The sequence below is a fragment of the Oncorhynchus keta genome, chromosome 1 (genome assembly GCF_023373465.1).
Source record: "Oncorhynchus keta strain PuntledgeMale-10-30-2019 chromosome 1, Oket_V2, whole genome shotgun sequence".
Taxonomy (NCBI): domain Eukaryota; kingdom Metazoa; phylum Chordata; class Actinopteri; order Salmoniformes; family Salmonidae; genus Oncorhynchus; species Oncorhynchus keta.
In genome coordinates, this window is record NC_068421.1 from 5,464,452 (window position 1) to 5,483,628 (window position 19,177).

The 19,177-nt window shown below is 43.2% G+C and overlaps 1 protein-coding gene across 4 annotated transcripts in view; it reads right to left on the reverse strand.

Annotated features, from left to right (window-relative positions):
• bicra (BRD4 interacting chromatin remodeling complex associated protein) overlaps window positions 1-16,260 on the reverse strand; it is a 120,240-nt gene extending 103,980 nt beyond the window's left edge. For 2 of the 4 annotated variants that reach the window (XM_052470141.1, XM_052470037.1), the window contains exons 1-2: window positions 16,117-16,260; window positions 13,462-13,507 (exon numbers count right to left, since the gene is read on the reverse strand). In XM_052470141.1, coding sequence (XP_052326101.1) covers window positions 13,462-13,507; window positions 16,117-16,255 — 185 coding nt within the window. In that variant the 5' untranslated portion in view covers window positions 16,256-16,260. The remainder of the gene's footprint in view (window positions 1-13,461; window positions 13,508-16,116) is intronic. The other 2 variants (XM_052470068.1, XM_052470097.1) reach the window with 1 other exon arrangement.
• Between the last annotated feature and the right edge of the window lie 2,917 nt (window positions 16,261-19,177).

A 19,177-nucleotide genomic window follows, 5' to 3' on the forward strand; every position in this document is an offset into this window, starting at 1 on the left:
AAAACATTTCACTGTGTCATTATGGGATGTATAGTGTATATGTGTATAGGGTGAGAAATCCATTTTGAATTTAGTACATTTAACACAACAAAAAGTGGAATAGGTCAAAGGGTATGAATACATCCTGAAGGCACTGCCAATGGCGGGGAGCTTTACGCCACTCCGGCCGAAGCATGGCGTTGCGAATGGTGATCTTAGGCTTGTGTGCGGCTGCTCGGCCACGGGAACCCATTTTCACGAAGCTCCCGACGAACAGTTCTTGTGAACTCGGTAACGGGGCCAATGTTTGACATCGAAATCAAAATGTCAAAATGGATCGAAACAGAAAAATACAAAGGATATTTATGCAGTTCCTTGTGTGTACTTAGACGTGTATATATATCCATTACTACACCAACACAAAAACATAGGACTATAACATGTTAAGCAGGGCTCATACAGATATTGGCAAGTGAAATTCAATGATTTCAGCAACTTTTTTAAGCACTTAAATTGTAATTTCGAAAGACCTCCATTTGATATAATAGTTGTACATATAGGGCTTCACATATATGGTGTTGGGTTGCGCAACACCATATAATAACCCCCCACTAACACACTGCACACTGCACACTAACACACTGCACACTGCACACTAACACACTGCACACTAACACACTGCACACTAACACACTGCACACTAACACACTGCACACTGCACACTAACACGCTGCACACTAACACACTGCACACTAACACACTGCACACTAATACACTGCACACTAACACGCAGCACACTAACACGCTGCACACTTAACACGCTGCACACTAACAAGCTGCACACTAACACACTGCACACTAACACACTGCACACTAACACACTGCACACACTGCACACTAACACACTGCACACTAATACACTGCACACTAATACACTGCACACTAACACGCAGCACACTAACACGCTGCACACTAACAAGCTGCCCACTAACACACTGCACACTAACACACTGCACACTGCACACTAACACACTGCACACTAACACACTGCACACTGCACACTAACACGCTGCACACTAACACACTGCACACTAACACACTGCACACTGCACACTAACACGCTGCACACTAACACGCTGCACACTGCACACTAACACGCTGCACACTAACACGCTGCACACTAACAAGCTGCACACTAACACACTGCACACTAACACGCTGCACACTAACACACTGCACACTGCACACTAACACGCTGCACACTAAAACACTGCACACTAACACGCTGCACACTAACACACTGCACACTGCACACTAACACGCTGCACACTAACACGCTGCACACTAACACGCTGCACACTACACACTGCACACTAACACGCTGCACACTGCACACTAACACGCTGCACACTAACACGCTGCACACTAACACACTAACACGCTGCACACTAACACGCTGCACACTGCACACTAACACGCTGCACACTAACACACTGCACACTAACACACTGCACACTAACACACTGCACACTAACACACTGCACACTAACACGCTGCACACTAACACGCTGCACACTAACACACTGCACACTAACACGCTGCACACTGCACACTAACACGCTGCACACTAACAAGCTGCACACTAACACGCTGCACACTGCACACCAACACACTGCACACTAACACACTGCACACTAACACGCTGCACACTAACACACTGCACACTAACACACTGCACACTGCACACTGCACACTAACACGCTGCACACTAACACGCTGCACACTAACACGCTGCACACTAACACGCTGCACACTGCACACTAACACGCTGCACACTAACACACTGCACACTAACACGCTGCACACTAACACGCTGCACACTAACACGCTGCACACTAACACGCTGCACACTAACACGCTGCACACTAACACGCTGCACACTAACACGCTGCACACTAACACGCTGCACACTAACACGCTGCACACTAACACGCTGCACACTAACACGCTGCACACTGCACACTAACACGCTGCACACTAACACGCTGCACACTAACACGCTGCACACTAACACGCTGCACACTAACACGCTGCACACTGCACACTAACACGCTGCACACTAACACACTGCACACTAACACGCTGCACACTAACACACTGCACACTAACACGCTGCACACTAACACACTGCACACTGCTGCACACTAACACGCTGCACACTAACACGCTGCACACTGCACGCTGCACAACACGCTGCACACTAACACGCTGCACACTAACACGCTGCACACTGCACACAACACTGCACACTAACACACTGCACACTAACACACTGCACACTAACACGCTGCACACTAACACGCTGCACACTAACACGCTGCACACTAACACGCTGCACACTAACACGCTGCACACTAACACGCTGCACACTAACACGCTGCACACTAACACGCTGCACACTAACACGCTGCACACTGCAACACGCTGCACACTAACACGCTGCACACTGCACACTAACACGCTGCACACTAACACGCTGCACACTGCAACACGCTGCACACTAACACGCTGCACACTAACACACTGCACACTAACACACTGCACACAACACACTGCACACTAACACGCTGCACACTAACACGCTGCACACTAACACGCTGCACACTAACACGCTGCACACTAACACGCTGCACACTAACACGCTGCACACTAACACGCTGCACACTAACACGCTGCACACTAACACGCTGCACACTAACACACTGCACACTAACACACTGCACACTAACACGCTGCACACTAACACGCTGCACACTAACACGCTGCACACTAACACGCTGCACACTAACACGCTGCACACTAACACGCTGCACACTAACACGCTGCACACTAACACGCTGCACACTAACACACTGCACACTGCACACTAACACACTGCACACTAACACACTAACACTAACGTGTTTCTACACCTGCATTGTTTGCTGTTTGGGGTTTTAGACTGGGTTTCTGTACAGCACTTTGAGATATCAGCTGATGTACGAAGGGCTATATAAATAAATTTGATTTATTGATTGATTGATTGACTAACACACTGCACACTAACACACTGCACACTAACACGCTGCACACTAACACGCTGCACACTAACACACTGCACACTAACACACTGCACACTTTCTGCCATGAGGACATATGTTCTACAAAGTGCCAGCAGAGCAGGAGACCCTTCGTTGGTATAATTGATCTCTTTGTCTTTCAGGCAGAGAACACACCTGGCATTCCCCTTCTTATCCACTGTATTCGTATCCACTGTATTCGTATCCACTGTATTCGTATCCACTGTATTCGTATCCACTGTATTCGTGTATTCGTATCCACTGTATTCGTATCCACTGTATTCGTGTATTCTTATCCACTGTATTCGTATCCACTGTATTCTTATCCACTGTATTCTTATCCACTGTATTCGTATCCACTGTATTCGTGTATTCTTATCCACTGTATTCTTATCCACTGTATTCGTATCCACTGTATTCTTATCCACTGTATTCTTATCCACTGTATTCGTATCCACTGTATTCGTGTATTCGTATCCACTGTATTCGTATCCACTGTATTCGTGTATTCTTATCCACTGTATTCTTATCCACTGTATTCGTATCCACTGTATTCGTGTATTCGTATCCACTGTATTCTTATCCACTGTATTCTTATCCATTGTATTCTTATCCACTGTATTCGTGTATTCTTATCCACTGTATTCGTATCCACTGTATTCTTATCCACTGTATTCTTATCCACTGTATTCGTGTATTCGTATCCACTGTATTCGTATCCACTGTATTCGTGTATTCTTATCCACTGTATTCTTATCCACTGTATTCGTATCCACTGTATCCACTGTATTCGTATCCACTGTATTCGTGTATTCTTATCCACTGTATTCTTATCCACTGTATTCTTATCCACTGTATTCGTATCCACTGTATTCGTGTATTCTTATCCACTGTATTCGTGTATTCTTATCCACTGTATTCTTATCCACTGTATTCTTATCCACTGTATTCTTATCCACTGTATTCTTATCCACTGTATTCTTATCCACTGTATTCGTGTATTCGTATCCACTGTATTCGTATCCACTGTATTCTTATCCACTGTATTCGTATCCACTGTATTCGTGTATTCTTATCCACTGTATTCGTATCCACTGTATTCTTATCCACTGTATTCTTATCCACTGTATTCTTATCCACTGTATTCGTGTATTCGTATCCACTGTATTCGTATCCACTGTATTCATGTATTCTTATCCACTGTATTCGTATCCACTGTATTCGTATTCACTGTATTCGTATCCACTGTATTCGTATCCACTGTATTCGTGTATTCTTATCCACTGTATTCGTATCCACTGTATTCGTATCCACTGTATTCGTATCCACTGTATTCTTATCCACTGTATTCGTATCCACTGTATTCGTATCCACTGTATTCGTATCCACTGTATTCGTATCCACTGTATTCTTATCCACTGTATTCTTATCCACTGTATTCTTATCCACTGTATCCACTGTATTCGTATCCACTGTATTCTTATCCACTGTATTCGTGTATTCTTATCCACTGTATTCTTATCCACTGTATTCTTATCCACTGTATTCGTATCCACTGTATTCTTATCCACTGTATTCTTATCCACTGTATTCTTATCCACTGTATTCTTATCCACTGTATTCTTATCCACTGTATTCGTATCCACTGTATTCTTATCCACTGTATTCGTATCCACTGTATTCGTGTATTCTTATCCACTGTATTCTTAACCACTGTATTCTTAACCACTGTATTCATATCCACTGTATTCGTATCCACTGTATTCGTATCCACTGTATTCGTATCCACTGTATTCGTATCCACTGTATTCGTGTATTCTTATCCACTGTATTCTTAACCACTGTATTCGTATCCACTGTATTCGTATCCACTGTATTGAAAGAGGGAAAGTGTGTGGTGTTCCTTCACCTCTATAGTGGCATCCAGATTAAACCAGGCCCGGCTCCAGCTACACTTGATCCCTGAATCCACTTGTTTAACAAGCAAAGTCCTCATTTATTCACCTAAATCTCTCATTCTGAAAATTAACTACATAGTGTAGAGGGAAAACATGAGTTCACAGACAGTTCGTTAGCTAGTTAACATTTCACACAGATTGCCAGGGTCCAGTAAGCAGCTAACGCGTTATAACTTCAGGAACTGTGTTGTGCCTAAATTCTTCCCCCCTGCCAAAATTTAGCATAGCCATTTGACTCTAGCCACAAAATGTAAGAAAATTAGAAGGGGGGTGGCATTTTCTTGCCTGCCGAAATCCCCCCCCCCTTCTAATTCCCTTAATTTTGTGGCTAGAGTCAAATACTTTCTGTGGCACACGCTACTGGTCAACATGAGCTACTAACATTATTCTGAGGTGTGCCAGGCCTTGCAGTCCCAAAATAGAAGGGGGTGGGGGGGGGGTAATTAATGTGTGTTATATTAAAACAGAGGGAGTGAAATGCAGGCAAGCAAAAAACATTTCACAACAACTACTAGTTGAATGAGACATGGGAGAGATTATGAATTTTGGCAAAGAGATCTATTTATAGACTAATAAACTTGAAACAAATAGCCAAACCCTAAAACCGCACATTGCTAGCGCCATGATCAGCCCGCCACGATCAGCCCGCCACGATCAGCCCGCCACGATCAGCCCGCCACGATCAGCCCGCCACGATCAGCCCGCCACGATCAGCCCGCCACGATCAGCCCGCCACGATCAGCCCGCCACGATCAGCCCGCCACGATCAGCCCGCCACGATCAACCCGCCACGATCAGCCCGCCACGATCAACCCGCCACGATCAACCCTCCACGATCAGCCCGCCACGATCAGCCCTCCACGATCAGCCCGCCACGATCAGCCCTCCACGATCAGCCCGCCACGATCAACCCGCCACGATCAGCCCGCCATGATCAGCCCGCCACGATCAACCCGCCATGATCAACCCGCCATGATCAGCCCGCCATGATCAGCCCGCCATGATCAGCCCGCCATGATCAACCCGCCATGATCAGCCCGCCATCAACCCGCCACGATCAGCCCGCCATGATCAACCCGCCATGATCAGCCCGCCATGATCAGCCCGCCATGATCAACCCGCCATGATCAGCCCGCCACGATCAACCCTCCACGATCAGCCCGCCATGATCAACCCGCCATGATCAACCCGCCATGATCAACCCGCCATGATCAACCCTCCACGATCAACCCGCCATGATCAACCCGCCACGATCAACCCGCCACGATCAGCCCGCCATGATCAGCCCGCCATGATCAGCCCGCCATGATCAGCCCGCCATGATCAACCCGCCACGATCAACCCGCCATAAAGAAAAGTAATTAAACTCAGCCGAACGTGATCGTTGACAGCTGCCTTGAAGGACACAAATAAAAATTGTTTTCTGCTGCTAAGATCAGTGATATGTATGTTAAACGGAGCAGAAACAACTAGCAAGTTGCAGCAATGAAGAATTGAGTGTGCGCGTTCACGCGATGGGGGGGTTCGGCACAACAAGGCAAGGAGTGTTACACAGTACCAGTTACCGCCGTTGGCCCATTGGTTACCGCCGTTGGCCCATTGGTTACCGCCGTTGGCCCAGTGGTTACCGCCGTTGGCCCAGTGGTTACCGCCGTTGGCCCAGTGGTTACCGCCGTTGGCCCAGTGGTTGGCCCATTGGTTACCGCCGTTGGCCCATTGGTTACCGCCGTTGGCCCATTGGTTACCGCCGTTGGCCCCATTGGTTACCGCCGTTGGCCCATTGGTTACCGCCGTTGGCCCCATTGGTTACCGCCGCTGGCCCATTGGTTACCGCCGTTGGCCCAGTGGTTACCGCCGTTGGCCCATTGGTTACCGCCGTTGGCCCAGTGGTTACCGCCGTTGGCCCAGTGGTTACCACCGTTAGCTGGTTACCACCGTTAGCTGGTTACCACCGTTAGCTGGTTACCACCGTTAGCTGGTTACCACCGTTAGCTGGTTACCGCCGTTAGCTGGTTACCGCCGTTAGCTGGTTACCGCCGTTAGCTGGTTACCGCCGTTAGCTGGCTACCGCCGTTAGCTTATCTGATGTTATAACATTAACTAGCTGGCTGTCTGACTTTATTAACCAGCTAATTGTCAAACAAACTCAATGATTTGATCAGTTAAATTGGCTAATGTTGCCCAACATGTCTCTGGTTAGCTAACGGGAGTATTCGATCCAGCTACTATAGCAAGATTACTTAACAATGCTAACAGATACTTGTTCCACCACACTTTCTCCCTCATCTCAAACTTTCCAAAAAGCCAGTTGTTTTTCCGGTTACAGCTCATGAAGTAGGCTTCATCACCTTCTTGCCCCGGTCAGGCTTCTCGCCTACCTCTTCGTTATCGTTCAGGGGACGCGCTGCTGTAAATTAAATGACAAACTGTTGTCATTTTGATGCTGTAATGAGTAAATTGGTTGTCTCTTCTCTCTTCAGTCTCCTGCTGCATTCTGTTAATATGGGAACGATTGGCTGAGCCTTGGATTACAGCCAGTATTGCTGCAAACGCGCATCGCTCGTTCGCTTACAAACGCGCATCGCTCGTTCGCTTACAAACGCGCATCGCTCGTTCGCTTACAAACGCGCATCGCTCGTTCGCTTACAAACGCGCATCGCTCGTTCGCTTACAAACGCGCATCGCTCGTTCGCTTACAAACGTGCATCGCTCGTTCGCTTACAGCCAGTAGTGATCCACAGGCCCACACACACAAAAAAAAATTGAACCTACACTATTCCCCATAGGTAAACTATTTCGTTAATTAAAACGTCAAATTTCGCCTAAAGGTGACTAGTTTGTATCTCTGAAGTAGGCTACTTCAAGCTCCTTGGTATTGTTGAAAATCGCTGGAAACCAAAATGTATTTGTCATGATATTTCATTACTAGATCATACTGTAAAGCCTAGTAGGCTGTCATTCGTTGTCATTGTATACAGAATAATTAATATGAATAGTGTTGGGTGTTGCGCAATAGTGTATCCTAAATAATTGCGCACAGTAGGCTCGGTGTCCAATCAGAGGCGCAAAAACATTTGAAAATATCACATTGACGCTTCCTCTGTTAAACCTAACGAGACCCTGCTGTAAATGAAGCAGACAGCAACAGATATTCAACATCAAGTCACTCGGGACGTTTTCACCGCATAACAAATAAGATTGCAACATAATCATGGATATTCCTCTCTGACATTTTTTGGGGGTTCACATGGGCTGTTAGTGCATCCAATGCAATATCATCTTTTCATCACTTGACTTGGGCTGTTAGTGCATCCAATGCAACATCAGCTTTTCATCACTTGACTTGGGCTGTTAGTGCATCCAATGCAATATCAGCTTTTCATCACTTGACTTGGGCTGTTAGTGCATCCAATGCAATATCAGCATCACTTGACTTGGGCTGTTAGTGCATCCAATGCAATATCAGCATCACTTGACTTGGGCTTTAGTGCATCACTTTTCATCACTTGACTTGGGCTGTTAGTGTTAGTGCATCCAATGCAATCATCATCTTTTCATCACTTGACTTGGGCTGTTAGTGCATCCAATGCAATATCAGCTTTTCATCACTTGACTTGGGCTGTTAGTGCATCCAATGCAACATCAATCACTTGACTTGGGCTGTTAGTGCATCCAATGCAACATCAGCTTTTCATCACTTGACTTGGGCTGTTAGTGCATCCAATGCAACATCAGCTTTTCATCACTTGACTTGGGCTGTTAGTGCATCCAATGCAACATCAGCTTTTCATCACTTGACTTGGGCTGTTAGTGCATCCAATGCAACATCATCTTTTCATCACTTGCTTTTCATCACAACATTGACTTGGGCTGTTAGTGCATCAATGCAACATCAGCTTTTCATCACTTGACTTGGGCTGTTAGTGCATCCAATGCAACATCAGCTTTTCATCACTTGACTTGGGCTGTTAGTGCATCCAATGCAACATCAGCTTTTCATCACTTGACTTGGGCTGTTAGTGCATCCAATGCAACATCAGCTTTTCATCACTTGACTTGGGCTGTTAGTGCATCCAATGCAACATCAGCTTTTCATCACTTGACTTGGGCTGTTAGTGCATCCAATGCAACATCATCTTTTCATCACTTGACTTGGGCTGTTAGTGCATCCAATGCAACATCATCTTTTCATCACTTGACTTGGGCTGTTAGTGCATCCAATGCATCATAATCTTTTCATCACTTGACTTGGGCTGTTAGTGCATCCAATGCAACATCAGCTTTTCATCACTTGACTTGGGCTGTTAGTGCATCCAATGCAACATCATCTTTTCATCACTTGACTTGGGCTGTTAGTGCATCCAATGCAACATCATCTTGACTTGTCATTAAAAACAAAAATCCTTAAATGGATCAGGTGATGTGTGAAAACAACTTCATTAAAACAGCTCGACATCAAATCGTATTTGTCTCGTGTGCGGAATACAAGTGTAGACCGTACCGTGAAATGCTTACTTACAAGGCAGTTCAATAAACAGAGTTAAGAAAATATTTACTAAACAGACTAAAGTAAAAAATGTAATAAAAAGTAACAATAAAATAATAATGAGGCTATATACAGGGGTAGACAGAGTCAATGTGCTGGGGTACAGGTTAGTTGAGGTAACATGTACATGTAGGTAGGGGTGAAGTGACGATACATAGATAATAAACAGCAAGAAGCTGCAGTGTAACAATAAAAAGGGAGGGGGTCAATGTAAATCGTCCTAGCCTTGGCACTCCGGTCCCATTTGCCGTGCGGTAGCAGAGAAAACAGTCTGACTTGGGTGACCGAAGTCTTTGACGATGTTTAGGGCCTTCCTCTGACACCGCCTGGTATAGAGGTCCTGGATGACAGGAAGCTTGGCCCCAGTGATGTACTGGGCTGTACGCACTACCCTCTGTAGAACCTTACGGTCAGATGCCGAGCAGTTACCATACCAGGCGGTGATGCAACCAGTCAGAATGCTCTCGTTGGTGCAGCTGTAGAACTTATTGAGGATCGGGGACCCATGCCAAATCTTTTCAGTCTCCTGAGGGGGAATAGGAATAGGCGTAGTCGTGCCCTCTTCACGACTGTCTTGGTGTGTTTGGACCATTCTAGTTTGTTGGGGATATGGACACCAATTAACTTGAAACTCTCAACCTGCTCCACTACAGCCCCATCGATGAGAACAGGGGCGTGTTCGGCCCTCCTTTTTCTGTAGTCCACGATCAGCTCCTTTGTCTTGATCACGTTGAGGGAGGTTGATGTCCTGGCACCACTCCTCCCTATAGGCCAGCTCATCGTTGTTGGTGATCAGGCGTACGTACCCCTGTTGTGTCGTCAGCAAACTTAATGGTGTTGGGGTCGTGGGTGAACAGGGAGTATAGGAGGGGACTGCGCACACACCCCTGAGGGGCCTCCATGTTGAGAATCAGCATGGCAAAAGTGTTGTTGCCTACCCTCACCACCTGGGGGCGGCCCATCAGGAAGTCCAGGATCCAGTTGCAGAGGGAGGTGTTTCGTCCCAGGGTCCTTAGCTTATTGATGAGCTTTGAGGGCACTATGGTGTTGAACGCTGAGCTGTAGTCAATGAATAGCATTCTCACATAGGTGTTCCTTTTGTCCAGGTAGGAAAGGGCAGTGTTGACTGCAATAGAGATTGCATTATCTGTGGATCTGTTGTGCCGTTAATGCGAATTGGAGGCCTCGGGTTTCTGGGATGATTGTGTTAATGTGAGCCATGACCAGCCTTTCAAAGCACTTCATGGCTACCAACGTGAGTGCTACGGAGCGGTAGTCATTTAGACAGGTTACCTTCGCTTTCTTGGGCACAAGGACTATGGTGGTCTGTTTGAAACATGTTGGTATTACAGACTCGGTCAGCGAGAGGTTGAAAATGTCAGTGAAGACACTTGCCAGTTGGTCCGTGCATGCTCTGAGTACACGACCTGGTAATCCGTCTGGCAAATGCGCATCCAATAGGTATTCTGCCACGTTAATGACACTATCAATTTGGCTTTTAAGTATCAAGGTAAGGTGACTCTTTCGGCGTGAAGCATTCGATTTTACAATTGCGTACGTTTTGGGGGATTTGAAAACTGTTGTTTTCATCCCGGCACATAAGGAAACACTGAATGAGAACTGTCCAGGATTCGATGTCTAATTTAAATGATTCATCTATGATATAAGGACAACTTTCACTGACATAAATGCAAGGACAGAAAAGTAAATGTTCCATTTTGGACAAGAAAACAACCACGATAAAAGGTTAAGCATAGATTTTAAATCAACTCGTGAATTGTATTGAATATACGATTAATCGGAATGGCCGATTTCAAGTTTTCATAACAATCGGAAATCGGTATTTTTTTGACACCGATTTGGCCGATAAAAACAAAATTATATATTTTTTTTACGCCTTTATTTAACCTTTATTTAACCAGGCAAGTCAGTTAAGAACAAATTCTTATTTTCAATGACGGCCTGGGAACAGTGGGTTAACTGCCTGTTCAGGGGCAGAATGACACGATTTTTACCTTGTCAGCTCGGGGAGTCAATCTTGCAACCTTACAGTTAACTAGTCCAACACTAACCACCATTACACTCCACAAGAAGACTGCCTGTTACGCGAATGCAGTAAGCCAAGGTAAGTTGCTAGCTAGCATTAAACTTATCTTGTAAAAAAACATCAATCATAATCACTAGTTATGATTTTATGACACATGGTTGATGATATTACTAGTTTATCTAGCGTGTCCTGCGTTGCATATAATCGATGTGGTGTGTATTAGCGTAAAAAAGGACTGTCCTTGCTCCAACGTGAACCTAACCATAAACATCAACGCCTTTCTTAAAATCAATACACAGAAGTATATATTTTTAAACCTGCATATTTAGCTAAAATAAATCCAGGTTAGCAGGCAATATTAACCAGGTGAAATTGTGTCACTTCTCTTGCGTCCATTGCACGCAGAGTCAGTGTATATGCAACAGTTTGGGCCGCCTAATTTGCCAGAATTGTACATAATTATGAGATAACATTGAAGCTTGCACAATGTAAAAGCAATATTTAGACTTATGGATGCCACCCGTTAGATAAAATACGAAACAGTTCCGTATTTCACTGAAACAATAAACGTCTTGTTTTCGAGATGATAGTTTCCGGATTCGACCATATTAATGACCTAAGGCTAGTATTTCTGTGTGTTATTATGTTATAATTATGTCAATGATTTGATAGAGCAGTCTGACTGAGCGGCGGCACCAGCAGGCTCGTAAGCATTCATTCAAACAGCATTGTCGTGCGTTTTGCCAGCAGCTGTTTATGACTTCAAGCCTAGTAACTCCCGAGATTAGGCTGGTGTAACCGATGTGACATGGCTAGCGAGTTAGCAGGGTGCGCGCTAATAGCGTTTCAAACATCACTCGCTCTGAGACTTGGAGTGGTTGTTCCCCTTGCTCTGCACGGGTAACGCTGCTTCGAGGGTGGCTGTTGTCGATGTGTTGCTGGTTCGAGCCCAGGGAGGAGCGAAGAGAGGGATGGAAGCTATACTGTTACACTGGCAATACTAAAGTGCCTATTAGAACACCCAATATTCAAAGGTTAATGAAATACAAATGGTAAAGAGAGAAATAGTCCTATAATTCCTATAACCTAAAACTTCTTACCAGGGTACATTGAAGACTCATGTTAAAAGGAACCACCAGCTTTCATATGTTCTCGTGCTCTGAGCAGGGAACTGAAACGTTAGCTTTCTTACATGGCACATATTGCACTTTTACTTTCTTCTCCAACACTTTATTTTTGCATTATTTAAACCAAATTGAACATGTTTCATTATTTATTTGAGGCTAAATTTATTTTATTGATGTATTATATTAAGTTAAAATAAGTGTTCATTCAGTATTGTTGTAATTGTCAATATTACAAATATATTTGTTTAAAATCGGCCGATTAATCGGTATCGCGTTTTTTTTTTTTTTTGGTCCTCCAATAATCAGTATCAGCGTTGAAAAATCATAATCGGTCGACCTCTAGAATAAACCCATGTTCCCCCATATATCCTAAATGTAATTACATGAAAATAACTGGCAGGTTATTATCAAGTGATTTATCAACAGCTGGAACAAGTTGTCCATAGATTGAAATATAATTTCCACTGTTCGTCTCTATGATCTGAGTAATGGATATGGTCACCTGTGTTAATGTCGAACCCTGTGACGGTATTGAAAAAATAAATACATCCTGTGGCTATTTTAGAAATGCCCCCCTTAAGTATAGGGGTAGTATACCTGTCCAAGCCTACAACATAGACTAAACCAATGTCTTTATCAGGTATACTAGATGTTGTGTACAGTGGATAGTAGAATATGAACTCACCAAATGACATCTAGCAGGCACCTGCCATCTTCATCGTCCATGTCAACTGAAAACACATTAAGCACCCCCCCCCCCCAACAATATTTAGTTCAATACATCAATCATTGCATTCACCACTCCAGTATAAATAGGGGGGTCTATAGTGGTAGGCTATATCAAACAAAGCTTGTGCAATCCTTTTGGTAAACCAACATACTATCAACAAGGTGTAGCCTATATTTGGGATACAAAGATACTAGCAGCGATGCAAACAAAGAATAACTGCATCATTAATGCATGAATATTCATTTCTAACGTGCGTCTCTTTAAAAGGGGCTTTATAAGTTCCCAGAATCCAACCATCCAGGAAGTGCTGTGAGGAGGTTCTCTGTGTAATTGTCCTTCCAACTTGGCTACGGTGACAGTCTGATAACCGTTTTTTAGTGGGAAGTTGTTGTATTTTTCTACATTTTCTGTTCGACATCAAATTTTTAAAAAATACTTCCACCGAGGTCCTAGGATACAGTATATGTTAGTCACAAGGTTCAAAAATCTAAACAAAGCATTGCGATACCACTATACTTCCACCCCCCCCCCCCAAAAAAAAATAAAACGTCACCAAAATGATGCCAGCGCATTGATGTGTCCGGAAGGTTTTCATTGTTGTGATTCTGAATGGTCAGATAGATATCTTGCAACAATGACAAGACGCTGTCAAGTGGCGAGTTGTAGGTGGTTCTTTCAGCTAGTTGCATCTTGTTCTTGATACCACGTCTTGTTTTGAGATGTTTTGACTGATGTCATGTCTACGCTAATATGGCTCAAATTCGCTAGCAAGCTAACCAACAACTAACAATGTATTTGAGATACAAGCGCAAATGTATTTATATTTTTATAAACATTTCGAGACTAAATTGAGTTTAAGTGTTGTCTGTTTTGCCCCAGAGTTGCACAGGGGTTGGGGCAAAACAGATGGGGTTGGCTTAGGTTGTTAACATGGAAACTATATTTTGTCTCCAATGTTTATTGAAAACATAATTAAAGTGGCACAATGTGCACTTGCCTCTCAAATACATCGTTACAGTTGGTTGACGTTTACTTACTAACAAATATTAGCATAAACGTGACATCAGTCAAAACATCTCGTGGTATCAAGAACAAGATCAAACGAGCTACTTACGATTCGTCACAGATCTGAGCAGAACAGAGCTATGTTGTTTTCGCCACACTAAAACCACCAGAGAACAACCAGGTTGAAATATAGATAGGACAGGAAAAATATTTGTTTTTTTAAACTTTCCAGATTTATTTAACTTGTCTCGCCCAGAAGGTCAGGGCTTATGACATACATAGCCTATTGATGATCAGTGATCTGAAATCTTAATTGATGCTCTTGAATTAGTTATCTTGCTATTAAATCGCCCCCCAAAAATGTGAGCATTACAATAAGAAAGTTATTTTTGTAGGCCAAGTTAAGCATGCATACAACATAACACCTCTGCTTGTATGTCACCACGATCTGATCACAATAAAAATGTGATGCTCTTTCCTTGAGCAAACCACCTTCTGGGTTAAAAACGCGCGTTTTTCACTCACTCGGTTATCATTCAATGTTCAGATTTATTTACATTTTATTATATATATATATATATATATATATATATATATATAATATAAAATCCCTCATATATACACACACACATACACGAGTAGATAGAAGAATAATAGCTATAGTCAGAGAGGCCGATTGTTCATGTTACCAGTAAACAGTACGGAGATGTTGCTGAAACCAGCTATGTTTTAAATCTCTCTGCTCGTATCGTCTCGACATAAACTAGTAGATTCTGAGATCAGAGAGGCGGAGACGAGCAGCAGCGGACTTGCGCCGAGAGAGAAAAAAAAAAACCACTTAGATATATATATATATATATATATATATATAGAGGACAAATCTCCATTTGCCGCTCTCCATAATGTTGGTTGGTAGCTAAAGCGGTCGTAGCCATTGCACAGCCAGCAGGGCAGAGAGGAAGAGCGGTGCGCAGCATATGAATGGGAGGGACACTGCGAGCGGCTGGCTAGTTTAGGTGCTTTCACTTAAAACGTTGTATGCCTCCAATGTGGTGACACGATCATATAATTGTTATTGCCCTGTTGCTACTGGGTTTCCTCGAAAACAATTCGCGTGTTCGTTTGACGTCTATTTGTCTGAATCTGCGAGCTATTTTTGAACCTTTTGATGCATAGCTTTCATTTCGTTAGCATTAGCTGCTAAGTAGCTAACATTCTCTATCAACATTCTGGTGTTAACAGATTCAGACATTTGACAAGTAAAAACGCCACAGGAGCGTTTACTATCGAAACACTTGTAATGCACGGTAGCGTTGCATCCTAGCTTTCCCGATGCATTATTTAGTTTGCCTTAATAAAATGCAATTGCGTAAGCCAGCTCTCCTTGCAAGCAAAATATGAGTTAATGTTGGAATACTCTTGGACCAGGGGGTATTTGCTTGGGAATTCGTTGGAAAATGAAACGGTTTGTCTCGCCGTACAGGACTACGGCGTTTAGATCAAGGCAGATGCGAGGTTTGCAATCCGCTTGCAGTACGCAAATGTTGCAGCTTTAATATAGTTATTCAGATTAATAGAGAAATTGCTACATTGTAACAAACTCACCCGAGACGATAGAGGTGCAGGCAGCGCGGGGTCTCCGGGACAGCCTCGCACGGGCTTCCATACAGGACCCGGATACAGGCAGGAAACAGAGGACCGTTGAGTTCGCCTGCTCAAAAATCATTGTTTTGTGTGCATTCATTCAATAGAAAAAAATCCCTCAACCTTTCATGAACCCTGAGCGCCAGTTTATCGATCATGGTGAAACAGCCAATGATCCAGTTTAGGCAAGTTAAAAATGTTAGTTTCGGGTTCAAATGATTTCTCTGTCATACAGATGAGTATATGGTTGCAAAACCTTTATTTTACTGTCAATAAACAAAACATTTAAACCGTGTGCAGTTTTGTAATAGCTTTAAGTGTATATTCACTGTTACAAACTAATAGAGACATTATCACTTGTATTTTCCATCATAATTCAACTGGGTTACGGTTATGCTATTAGCATTTTATGTCTGAGATTGTGGTAGTAACCAATCCACGTCTCAAGGCTTAAACGTCCTTCTTTAACCTGTCTTCTCCCCTTCATCTTCAGCTGCAGGACGAGTTTTTTTCTTCGGCGGATGGTCAGGGTCCCGAACATAACTACAAATCATTTGTAGACTGCAAATTGAATGGAAGAAGCCCAAACATATATCATATTTGACTAAAACCTAATCATTTCAAACCTTGTTTACATTTGTATACAATCACGTGTCTCTATTATGCGTGAGAATACTAGGGAACAGATTTGTAAAAATGAAAATAACTTGGGAGTTGATTTCCTTAAGTTTGTACAGTGTTTTATGTCCAAACATGAAAATAAATAAATGTTGTTGTTTTTGCTCCAGTTGGAGAACACTGACCTACACTGAAGTGGACTTAACAAGTGATCATAGCTTTCACCTGGTCAGCCCATGGAAAGAGCAGATGTTTTTAATGTTTTGTCCATAGCATTAAAATACCAGTAGGTATGTGTCCTGAAGTAAATACATAGGCTATCCACCTCTGCCTCGGAGCTGCATTAGTGACAAAGCTATTTTATTTGTGATTAAATATATCTTGTTATGTGATTGGCCAATATCAACAACACATTTTTTTTAAATAAAAAAGGGGGCATGATCAGTTCAAATGATGACTACAAAAAGAAGTGTGTTAGGTCATTTCCCTCCAGCATACAGGGAAAGTGATTGGCAGTTTTAAAGAGCTATTTTTCATAGGGGCGTGGTTTGGGTTGTTGTTTACACTCAGTGATTGGTTGAATTTGAATGAGGACTCGAGATCGTTTGTCCATTTGGGTGTGGTTACAGAATGTTCTTCTCGCTGATTTTGACACGACATTCTAAACATATATTATGACAATTTACACACATTGGCCTTGTCATAAAAATCATACTCCCATGGTGTTGAATGAAACATGTAATTTGTGAATGCAGCATGCATTTAGAGGACATTTAGAATATCCGACCACTGGCCTGTGGCCAACTCTGAGAAAGGTCATATCACTCAGCATACTATTACGAGCAAAGGTATTTTGCGAGCTACTTCCTTGACATCTATGCATGTTTAACCATCAGTGGTGAGCCGTCCTTCAGGGGGTTGCCTGTTTTGTATGTTATTTTGGCATTAATACGTGTTACATATCAGTTTGCAAACAATGCAAAAAAATATATATAATTCACTGAGTTAATAAAGCCGCATACAAATATGGTCTCTTTTTTTGCTTGATTGAGTAAAGCAGCTCTAAAATGCAGGTGTCGCAGCCCAGCTCAGTGCTTTCTGTGGTGGTTTGGGCAGCCATTGGAGAATACAGAGCGTAGGGGTTGGTAATGTTCTCTAGTTGTGCCGTGATTGGCTCTGTGTTCTGTCACTCATGCGGACACTACGTCACCGCACAATCTAAGGGTAGAGCTCGAAAATTCAAGCTCCTTGAGTGCTGCCATAGAGTTACATTAGAAGTGCCCATCCAAGAAGGCTCAAGGTCATTGGCCACAGATAAAAGGATGTCAAATCGCATTATATCTACCGTAGCTTTGATTAGACTGATTATGTCGACATCATACTTTCAAAATCTTAGCTAGCAAGCTAGCAGTCATCATAATGAATCAAGTCGACAATCTATTGGCAAATCCTTTTTAATCCTTGTCATATGAAGAGAAATAATGAAGAGAAATTATAGATAAAATGTATCGGTGCTCATCGGCCATTGGACATAAACATTACACAACAAGTTGGAAATCGCAAATTCAACTATGAGTGGTTTGGAAGGAATCAGTGGTTAACTGCAAGCATTGCAAGGCAATCACTAGCCTGATATTCAATGGAGTGGGTGTGTGGTGTGTGGTACAAATTCTGTGTTTAAGGGTCTCTTTTCCAAGCTTAAAATTATAAACATTCAACATTGGCCATGCTGTCAATCCAGCACGTTTCCGCCGTGCTCAAAACAACTGTTAACTTGGAACTGAGAAATCTGACTTCAGTGAGTTCAAGACAACTGGGAACTCTGGAAAAAACTGAGCTCCGACTGGTAAAATACGTTTTGATTGGTCATCCAACTCGGAATTGCAAATTGGGAACTCGGGTCTCTTTCTAGAGCTACGGCATGAAGATCAATGACATCATCATGATTCGACCTTGTTTTTTTCTCTCCACAGTTCCCAGTTGTCTTGAAAGCCCAATAAATCCCGAGAATGCCAGACTTTGATGACAAATTATGACGACAACATTTGCCCACAAAGGACCGCCACTCCACCGTCCTGTTCAAGTGAGCACAGCACAAGGTGAGTCCAAACATGTATTGTATGCTGCTGCATAAATGATGTAATATTTATACTGTAGCTAAGAAAGTAATACTAAGTGTATGTTGTGTAGTAAGCTGATAGTAGCCCATGTGCCTCACCCTAATAATTTGGTCTATTTCCCCTCTTATTTTCACCTGTAGCCTATAACCTGTTTTAGAGAAATGTAATCATCGAATATTGTAAGAGCTTTAATTGTCTGCTTTATGTGCCCCCTTTATTTATCTTACAGTTCTGACTTGGTGTACAGGGAGAACACTGTAAGAACGGCCCATGTTTTACATTTT